This window comes from Arctopsyche grandis, chromosome 6, assembly GCF_051622035.1.
Source record: "Arctopsyche grandis isolate Sample6627 chromosome 6, ASM5162203v2, whole genome shotgun sequence".
NCBI lineage: Eukaryota > Metazoa > Arthropoda > Insecta > Trichoptera > Hydropsychidae > Arctopsyche > Arctopsyche grandis.
Genome location: NC_135360.1, coordinates 12221208 through 12232094, shown reverse-complemented (window position 1 = coordinate 12232094; position 10887 = coordinate 12221208). Strand labels below are relative to the sequence as shown.

The following is a 10887-nucleotide window of genomic DNA, read 5'->3' as shown; positions in this document are numbered from 1 at the left end:
GTATTTCGAAAGCTTACTAAACTTACTAAAAACCAGCCTAAACAAAAATTCAAACTTTTTGTGTTTGAAAAAAGTTCTCACATCTGTACAGTGACATCTTCAAATGAAAATTAAAAACTCTTCTTTAGCTCTGTTTTATCCTGGATGCGAACCACACTTCACATGTCACTTTCGATATCAAATTTTATTATTTTCTCCGTCGAAATTCAAGAAATCAACCCCTCTGCGAAGTAATATTTATGAATAAATTGAAAGTTTCCACTTCCCATCCCTATAGCAAGCGCGGTAAGTTTTAGGGGCACGTCTGTCGGCCCGCGCTGGCCAGATTCTATTTGATTCGCAACATCTCGAATGTTGTTGCTGACTTTACTTGGGAATTTCTGCTCAAGTTTGTAGGTAACACGCTGTCGAGGATGACCGCCGAAGGTGGGTGTGGTGTTGGCGAAACTTTCGGACTACAAACAAATGGCGACACGGACAACATCGTGCTAACTTTTCACCTTGCCCTGACTTAAGCTGGTAGGAGGGGGCGGGGGATGGACGGAGATGAACACTGGCAACTTCAACCCCTGCCCGCTCCATTTCCTACATTAATCATCGGTCTTGAACAGCGTTGTTTAATTTTGAACTTCGTGTATTATGCACTATGTTGACTCTCTGGGATTTAAAAATCGATGGGTCACATCCTCCCCAATATCATACTCCAGGAGTGATGAACCTTTTTGTTTATATATACATACATGTATATTATGTATATTTCATAATATTAATTTTCATGGTAGTTGAACTTTTCTGTCTAAATATAAATATATGGTGAATAATATGTATGAACTTCAAAATATTTGCTTATCTTATATGCACCTACATATATTTTCGAGTCAACTTTATTGCAATACATTAATTATAATTAATTAATTAACTCGTTTTGTTCTCAAGCTTATACGTGGTGATACATCAAGTCCGTCATTGTTGGAACAGTTGGAACTTTATGTCTCTAATATTATCTGTCTGGAAAACATCATCATTTGATGGTTGTACCTGCTCCACGCACAGTTCTTTATCGGATGGCTCCTATTCCAAAAGTTATCCGACTTCTTAATGAATATGTTGCCGCTGTGCCTGAATGTGATATTGACTGAAGCTTAGGTTATCGGAGATTATTTTAACTTATTTGTCTGGTAGTCTGCGCTCATTATTATTTTAATAATTAGATGTGATGTTTGAATGGAATTTTAATCTTATCTCTTCCATTTGGGCATGGCAGGGATGTTTTGTGTTTGTGACTGGTTCTTATATATTGGTGCTGGCTATAGATCAGTGCTACTCAAACTATGGTCCGCCTCCCATTATTGGTCCGTGGACTGACGGTAGCCAGTCCGCGAAGAAAGACGTAATTAAAAAAATAAAACAATAGCTTATGTCAGGACTATTTCAAAATATAGTCTGGGTAGCCAAGCTAGCTTATTTGACAGATATTTTTTGCATTTTGAATGACCTTAAGTTATCCATGCAAGGAAGAATCTCATCTTGTTTCACAATGGCAGACAATACAGATGGGTTGAAACGAAAACTAAGAACATGGAAGATTCGTGTTTCAAAAGATTGCTATGACATGTTTCACAATTTGGCTGATATTATTTACGAAGGAGGAGAGGATATGACGTCTTTGCGCGATATAATCAGTTGTCATTTGACAAATTTATCAGAGTGATTCAATTTCTATTTTCCACCAGATGACGATCCACGAAAGGGAAAAGGATGGATACGAAATCCATTTTTGCCATAGAATGATGATATATCACCTAATTTGGAAGATAAACTAATTGATCTCACTTCAAATCAAGAATTAAAAAAAAAAGGTTTGAAACCACAACTTCACTTGCAGGCATCCAAAAGATCAAATTAAAAGTAGAACTCCCATATATTTATGAACTTGCAGTGAAAACTTTTTTACCATTTGCATCAACTTACCTTTGCAAGACTGGTTTCTCAACCATTAGTATAATTAAAACAAAACATCGTTATAGTGTGGATATTTATGATCCATTGCATTGTCTTCGATTAAACCATGACTGGATAAGTTATCAAATAACAAACAAGCTCATATGTATGTCTCATTAGTTTTTAATTTTATTTTTAACAGAATTTGTTCGACGTGTGGCGTACTGAGTGCGCTTCGACCTGACGGTGAATGTTCCTACACACGTTACGGTCTGCGTCAACATCGGTCGCCGCAAGATATACCGCTCCGATATTCCAGAGCGTCTGTAGCACCCTTAAGTATGTACATAGGGTCTACGTGACGAGCCAGAATGTTAAATTACAGAAAACACAAATATCGGAAGGCAAAGATCGAAAATCGAAAGACCTTAAGTCGAAAGATAAAAAAAGGATGCATTGTAAACGGTACATACTCACTTAATTTGCGCGAGCAGGGTACAACAGGAACACGAGGAACAGGCTTTTCCTCCCGTATTCTGCGCGCCCACATTAATACGGGGGGAAAAGCCTGTTCCTCTTGTTCCTGTTGTATCCTGCTCGCGCAAATTAAGTGAGTATGTACCGTTTACCATGCACGCTTTTTTTTTGATCTTTCGACTTGAGATCTTTCGATTTTCGATCTTTGCCTTCCGATATTTGCGTTTTCTGTAATTGAAAATTCTGGCTCGTCACGGAGACCGATGTACATACAGTACTTCTTTGAATTCAATAAAATAAATTTTACTAATTAGATTTTATTTTATTTTCATTCGTTTACGAGTTTTCAACCATATACATACGAGTATATAACCTTTTTATTTTAAAATATGATGATGGTCCGTGAGAATTACTGAAAAATATATACTGGTCTGCCAGCTGAAAAAGTTTGATTGGCACTGCTCTAGATATTAGACATTGTATTTTGTTATTTGATATTTTTACTTTTTCTGCTATTATAATAATGCTATTGTTTTTTTTATGATATAAATGTATTTTTGTCTGTATATATATATATATATATATATATATATATATATATATATATATATATATATATATATATATATATTATATACATATATTTTATTTTATTTTTATCATGTCTCTGTATGTTTTCGACTATTGTGGCACATTATGGACTCCTGTAATGTCACAATGGTCCAAACTTAAACTTAAATAAATAAATAATTTAATTAAACTCATTTTCTATTGTTTCAGGTATGTGTTCAAGAATTATGATACACCTATATAAAAGACAACATCATCTTGTAAGTTATTAAATAGCTTTTTCTAAAATTCAGAAATATAAAAATTGAACTAAAACTGTTGACATATTGCGATCGATTGGTTGACTATCAATGTCATACTTTTTGTGTTTTAAAAGTTAGAGTTAAAAATAAACCCTGTCAGGTATCCGCCACACGTTTCATTTACCTTTCCGGAACAAATATAGAACATTTATTTTCAGAACGTTGTAGTAAGTTTGAAGGAATGCGTGCTCTCCAATCTTTTGTTCTACGGGAATATATCAAACTACCGGATTGTATCTCTGTGAGATATAACACTTTGTAACATAGGTACATGGTGACAAACTGCAAAGTGATGTCGCAGATGTGAATGATGTTAGTAAAGGTTGAAACCCCAACCGCAAACGTGAGACGAAGGGGATACTTTTGTTATGAGGGGATTATTCCGCTTCACTATTATAAACATTTTTACCGTGATAATAAATGTATTTACATATGTATGTACATATATCCTTCACAATGTGTTTTCACTTTAAAAGACACAGATTAGTATAATCCTGGAATTGTTTTGTAACTAAGCCAATTTAGAAGTCATATCTTCATTCTTTATCTTAATGATCTTCCGAATCTTCTATTGTAATATTAAAACACGAGAAATTTTCTATCGAACCGTAGTAGGTAAATATTGTGCTACATTCATAAACCGGTCGGAATTGCATTCGTATGTAAATGAGTTTCGGTAGGTATATCCATTTTCGGATGTGTCGACGTTGCATCATAGGAAACTCGTCGAATTCTCCAAATATCAATTCTGACGTTTTGTAAGCGTGTACGTATGGAGGATAGTGGCTTTATTTCGTTTGATTAAGACGCGTTGAAATATCACGAGATGTGTATTACTATCGCAAGTGAAATCTGTGTGAAGATATCTTATTGAATATATGTATTTATGTGCGATATATGTAGCCCTCGGAAAGATATAATTCAGCCGACAGATATATTTCTCCTTAGTTCGGCAGTTCTTTTCGGCTGACCCCACATTCTCGGACGCACATGTGTGGTACATTATTGCTAAACCGAAAAATGATGTATCGACTCTTTGCCATTGAGCCGTTTGCACTCTTTTCAAATTGAGCCCGACACCTGTTACTTGAAGCGTGTCTGCATTTTTGATCCGTAAAAACTTAATTTCGATCATACGCTCGTTTTCGTATTATTTTGTATATACATAGACGTGTACTCGAGAGTCTTGTGATTTATATGACAGTTTGATTGTGAGACTGGTTGTAATTTTGATTTGAAAAGTGTCCGAGTAAAGAGGCGACTGTAAATATATCAATCACTTATAATTAATGTAATAGATATAGATATAGTACATACAATATTAACTTAAAGATATTTTTTCAAAGTTTTTAAAATCATTATAAGTATGTATCCAAATCTTATTTTATACTTTTAAATATATGAATTTTTCTCAAAAACTACATAGACTAGTTATTTTTTTTTTAATTTTTCCTATTTCTCACTTAAATATTCTAGTGGGTGGATCTCGACGTTGATCAATTTCATTGAAACAAGCAACTGTAAGTAGTATGCAAGCTGTGTGCCTTATTGGCGTGAGTGCAAGCAGAATGCAGCATGCAAGACATGACAAAATATGTCACAAAAAAGCCTTGTAAAAAGGAATGGGAAAAAATCTAGTAGTTCTTTTTCGCCGATTCTTATCAAGGTAGGGCTTCCAAGCCAGCTTAAACCGAGACCGAAAAACCGGCTTTTTGACCATCTTTCAAAAAACCGAAAACCGGATTTTTCTTCCGGGAGGTTTTTTGGAGCCCCTTCTATCCAGCATTATGTAGATATTATATGTTGGAAATATATAAATCATCCTCTCCCTTATCATTTATTTATCGACCAAAGCTTGGTTTTCCGGATATTCATCTTCACATATTAAAAAGGTTTATTCATATTAGACCGGCACAGACCGGCAACTGCACGTAACCAGCAAGTATGGAAAGTATTATTTGGAACATTCTACATATATAGACACATTCATATATACAATTGGCACAAGCGCATTCACGCATTCATTTGCGTGTAGAATGTACCAAATAATACTTTTTGTACTTGCCGGTATGTGCTGTGCTAATATGAATAGACCTTCACAAGTGCTAAGCGCAGAAATTTTAAAAAATATCTAAAATTAAGATATTTTCATGAATTGTTACCTTGCTTCTTAATTTTTTAATTTTGAGGACAGAAAAAGGAAATTAATTTTATATTGTGCATATGGCGGAAACAAAAAACTGATATTTTTTATGAAAGATAATCAACTTAAACCGGTGATTTAGAAACTACATACCTACATTACATATATTTTTATGATATGCATGTGTAAGCATCCTGGGAAAACGATTTTTTCAGAGATTTTCCGTTACTTTCTGAAGGGAATAAAGTATAACGACATGCACAATGATTACGATCTATTTTTTTTAACTTTTGTAAGGAGCTGTTTAAAATAAATTTCCATGTCTAATGTAATTTTTACGAATAAGTAGCTACAATGGACATACATATATACATATTCAAATATGAATGTACTGAGGAAATGTATTCTGATTACAACACACTAAGGTCGACCGCAATGATAGCTTCTTATTACATGTTGCACATAACGAGCTAGATGCACTATGCAAACGACCTGCCCGAAGTAAAAAAAGAGGAAAGTAATAGGAGTAAAGAGTAACATTCCCGCACACCTAGGAATCCTTTCGACCCAGTTGTGCAGCGTGGACGACACAAAGACGTCCTCGCGTTATCATCATTACTACTCGGCGGGGGACGCTTTCATCCACTCGGGGGCGCATTAGCACAAAAAAGCTCGTCTCGCGGAAGCTTTGTTGTTCGCAGACCTTCCGACCCACCCACCCCTCGCCCGCCGATGGGATGCTGGGTGGTTCTGGCATCCACGCTGGGTCCGCATTACCTTTGTGGTCCGCCCTTAATGGTGATAGTTGGGTGGGTAGCCCCGGTAATACATTAACACCTTTCAAGTCTTACGTGCCCCAAAAGAGCCCTTTGTACTTTTTATACTTCGGCGTGATACCATCTGAATCCTGGAACGCGTACACACGCGTTGGGATCCCAGTGTTTCTTTGTACACGAGGTGCATTAGATGCCGAGCACCGTTTTCCAATGCTGCTCGGCAACTACATACATACATATGTATGTATATGGGCCGGTAATTATGAATGTGGATTAAGTCATTTCGGTGTCGTCTTCTTTCATCCATCAAATATATATCATTCTTCTATGTATAATGTACATTTTTAAAATAAATAATAACAATTTTTCTCACCAAATAGACTAAATCCACTTTCTTAATAATTGGATAGTACATATATAATCATTTAATATGGTGTAATATAATGCTCTTCTTAAAAAGCATATTAACATGATTTTAAAATGTACGCTAAATATATGTATATACATAAATATGTACATAGCGTACATTTAAAACGCATTTTTTTGCATTTCCCCAAATTACTCACGCAACAATCAACATACATCCATATCAGGAAAAAAACCTAGGTTTATGTTAGGCTAGATTTATGAGTAAATTTTAAGGGGGGGGGAGATGTGGAGGAGTGGAGGTGCAACGTTTCGTAACAAATTCAGCTGTATAAATCCAAATCACTCAAATCACGTATTAAGAAATTTAACATACCTCAGTGGTTAAAGTATATTGCTAACAACTAAAGGGTCACGGGCTCAAATCTGGTCCAGAGGTGTTCTGGCCAAACCAGGAATGGTTAACAGTTCCTCACCAAATTGGCCACTTACCCTCAAATTTGTCAACATTATTTGAATATAATATAATTTTAAATTTAAATTCATATATAGTACATACGTACAAATTTGGCCATAGATGTCGCCTTGGGGCAACCTGTAATGGTAAATATAAAATGGTAAATATAATATACAAAATAAAATGTATATAATAGTTGTTGTTAATCCAGTATGAAGCGTATTCTAGTTTGAAGACCCTTGTCATATATAATTCATATCATCTTTACAATTTAAATATTTTATTGAACTAGGTCAGTGTCGTCCGGTCACGTCGAATAAATCGATATCGATATCATCATTAGGAAACCATCCATAATACGATTTTTAGCGCTGTCAACTTTGCTCGCGAAAGGTTAACCGCCACACTTTCAACAGCGGATTAACCTTTTGCGCAAGATCGTTTTAATAAAATTAGCACTTTGGCGTTAAATAATCGTTGCGTCATAAATGCGTGCGCTTTAATCGGAAGTCGCTTTGTTCGGATGTATATATTTAGTTGAAAGGTCACCTACAATCGATTGCGTGATAATAAGTGAGTATGAAAAGCTAACGGCTCATTTTGAAATTTTTAATGATTGGTTTTATAAATCACGGACACATTTTCTTCTGCGATTTTACTGTACGATTCTTTGGCGCTTCAATGTGGAGCACGGTGGGGAGAGAGGTATCGTTCTTTTGGTCCTTTGTGGCTATCCTCTTTGATTAACTTTGATCTAGGTGTGGATAGTTGGTAAGACCAGCGCTCGGGGCCACAATGCCAATACAATTTGCAGGCGAGCCGAGGTGAGGAAGTCGCTTTATGCCGAGGGACAAAGATCTCACCCTCTGATACCCTCACACACCCCCACATTAGCACCCGACAAGAATTACCAGAAATAGATCCAACCCGTGCTACTACTCCTACAACGTAGACCGATCATTATCATAAATATTTTCGGACGAGATTCGACCGGTTTAGAACATTTGCCCTAATTGAATTAAAACCACACAAAGTAGACACGTTGAACGGAATCTGATGTATGTACATACATACATACATACATTCGTGACCTAAATACAATGTACCTATCATATATAATGGAATTTGTTGAGGTTGGAATAGGGATACCGGTATATGAAGCTACATATTTGAGAGATCAAATCAACTTGCAACGTGACTTATCAATACTTTTGTTGTTTTTTTACTTATTTTAATATTGAGAGTTAAACTCACTTATTAAAAAAAAATACTTATTTGATTGTGTATATTGATTTAAATATAAAAATTATTTCAATTTGATATCCAACATAACTTTTATTTTATATGGCGATCGTATGTACGTATGTATGTATGTATTTGCATTTTGTAATTTACTAGTGATTGGCCCGATGAAAATTTTATCGGGTGTATTATAATTAAAAACTACCTACTTACATACCTACATATGTATAAACAATATAAAACAGCAATAGAAAAATCAAATTAATTTTTCAGTAGATGGCTCGTGGCACTATTTTCCAAGAGGAAATATTGGTAGCAAACAGTATATATACAGGTTTATTCCTGAATCCAAACCTTACAAAGTCTCTTTCGAAATTATATATTAGATTCAACCTTCTTATAAAGTGCTAGATGAAGAAAACAGAATGGAAGTAAGAAGGAAAATTAAAAATAATGAAATTTAAGAAAATATGATACAATAATCAGTCCATTGAATTATATTATAGGTGGGTTAAGTGTAATTATTTTTCTGAAATAAAAGTAAGTAATTTATAAGATAAAATTGAAGTCTGAATGATATATTGTATATTTCAATATATCAGTATGTTATATTGAAATTTTGGTAAAATGAGGTTGAAAGTTTGTGGTAATATAAGGGATTTGATTGAAAAATATAGGTTTTAATTAATTTTTTATTATAAATTGGTAATAAAAATTATACAATAGTGACTGTGGTTGCACGTCGCATGTCGCAAAGTCGAAATACATTTCAGAATTCGCAAAAAGAATGTGAACGATTTCGTACTGTCCGAACAATGTGAGATGCACTTAGAACGTGTGAAATATACAAAACAGATACGTAAAAGAATTTCATAAATAAATAATAGTAGAAGATCAATGATGAACGCTTGAGTCAGTGCTAGCAGTTTAGCTTATGGTGCTTTGGGCAAATGGTCTCCTTGGGGTTGGAAACCATTTTCATCAGCGACGTAGGTGAGGGTGTATTTTTGGCCGTCAGGTGCGATCCAGGAGATGGTTCCTCGAACTACCAAAGCTTCGTTTTCAGTTCCAGCATTCTTTAATTCGGCTTGTTCTTGACGGGAAGTACCATCGCTAGTTTCGTACCTGTAAATTATTACACGTTTTCAATCAAATCTGTTCTATATTATTTGAATTATTTAAGAAAAATTATTGCTACTTACGCAAATTTGTATCCATCAACTCCAATATTGTCATTTTCATAACGAAGAATGGTTACATCTTTGGGATTTTGGGGAGCAGCAAGGGCTGCAGCCACGATGAGGAAGAAGACGAATGCCTAAAATCACACGTTTATAATCAATTACTGAAGGTATATCACAAAACACACACACTTATGCACTTTTGAACACGTACGGTTCTCATTTTTGAAGATTTGTGTTTACTAAGCTCTTCGACTGGATGCCGAGGAATCATAATTTTGGTGGATGGCACCGGTTCTTTTATACGAGAGGATCTCTCCTACTCTCTGGCACGTCAAAGTTGAGGGGGCATCTTCTTAGACAACAATGAATGTGTGGTCTATTGCATCTACTATATTCGAAGATTACCTCATTCGCTCACGGACCATAGGTGGTACAGGTAGTCGGAGACGATACCATCACGATACATCATCGAGTTCATTCGTTATCTAAATTACACTTCGTAAATCTGTTAGAAAGCTTTTCTCGGACTAAATTTGACCTATTCGATCTCTATCGACGATGCATGTTTTCAACTTTTTACTTTTTTCCTACTTTTATTATGCCCCTATCATTGCATAAATCTTAAATCAGCAGTCGGAATTGAATTTCTGTAACCCCATAATATACTGTGTTGTAAATATAATATTATACTTGTATAATTTTTAGTCACTATGTTTGTATATGTAGTGCTATTCTTTGGGGTCATATGTAGATGTCACAGCACTTTCCCTTTCAAATTCGATGAAATCATTACAGTATTATATAATACAATCAAATTTAATGTAGGTATGTATGTAGTTCGACAAAACGGATCCAACTCACATAAATATTTTGGCATCTGGAATTGTTATCTATTTGTACCCAATATTATAAGTTTGCTTTTACCTGCTATTAAAATATTAATTATTGAAGAAACGTCTGTCAAAATATTTATCACGTTGTTTAGATAAGTGTGAATAATTACGTCCATATATCAAAATTTGAATTAAAAAAAAAACACCTTCGTCTTGAAATTCATATTAATCACATAAACTAACTGCACATTAAAGCGCGTATTAAGAGATCGATGAAATTAATATTTTGCCACTTTAATATTCCATAAATTAACGCGGTCTTTTAATTAACTTGAGACGACGAGTAATATTGCATAATTTTACGAGCCATCTCGAATGACTTAATTCAAAATCAGGGACGTTTCAAATGTTATTCAACCCACGATTATCATTCTGAAGTGCGAAATCTTCTTTTTATCCAAATGTTGACACACATTTCAACCTGCGAGCGTTGGGGTCAAACGCATAGGCATTTTTTATAGAATTTTCATCGACACTACGATCAGTATGATCAATTGCCGGTCATTTCAACGCTGATTGGAAACTTGTATATTTGA

At 34.8% G+C, this 10887-nt stretch overlaps 1 protein-coding gene across 1 annotated transcript; it reads right to left on the bottom strand.

Annotated features, from left to right (window-relative positions):
• Window positions 1-9206: 9206 nt before the first annotated feature.
• LOC143912593 (endocuticle structural protein SgAbd-6-like) lies at window positions 9207-10661 on the bottom strand. Its single transcript, XM_077431885.1, has 4 exons — window positions 10623-10661; window positions 10498-10503; window positions 9477-9592; window positions 9207-9399 (listed from the first exon to the last, which is right to left on the bottom strand). Exons 1-4 carry the CDS (start codon window positions 10659-10661, stop codon window positions 9207-9209), a joined length of 354 nt encoding a protein of 117 aa, XP_077288011.1.
• Between the last annotated feature and the right edge of the window lie 226 nt (window positions 10662-10887).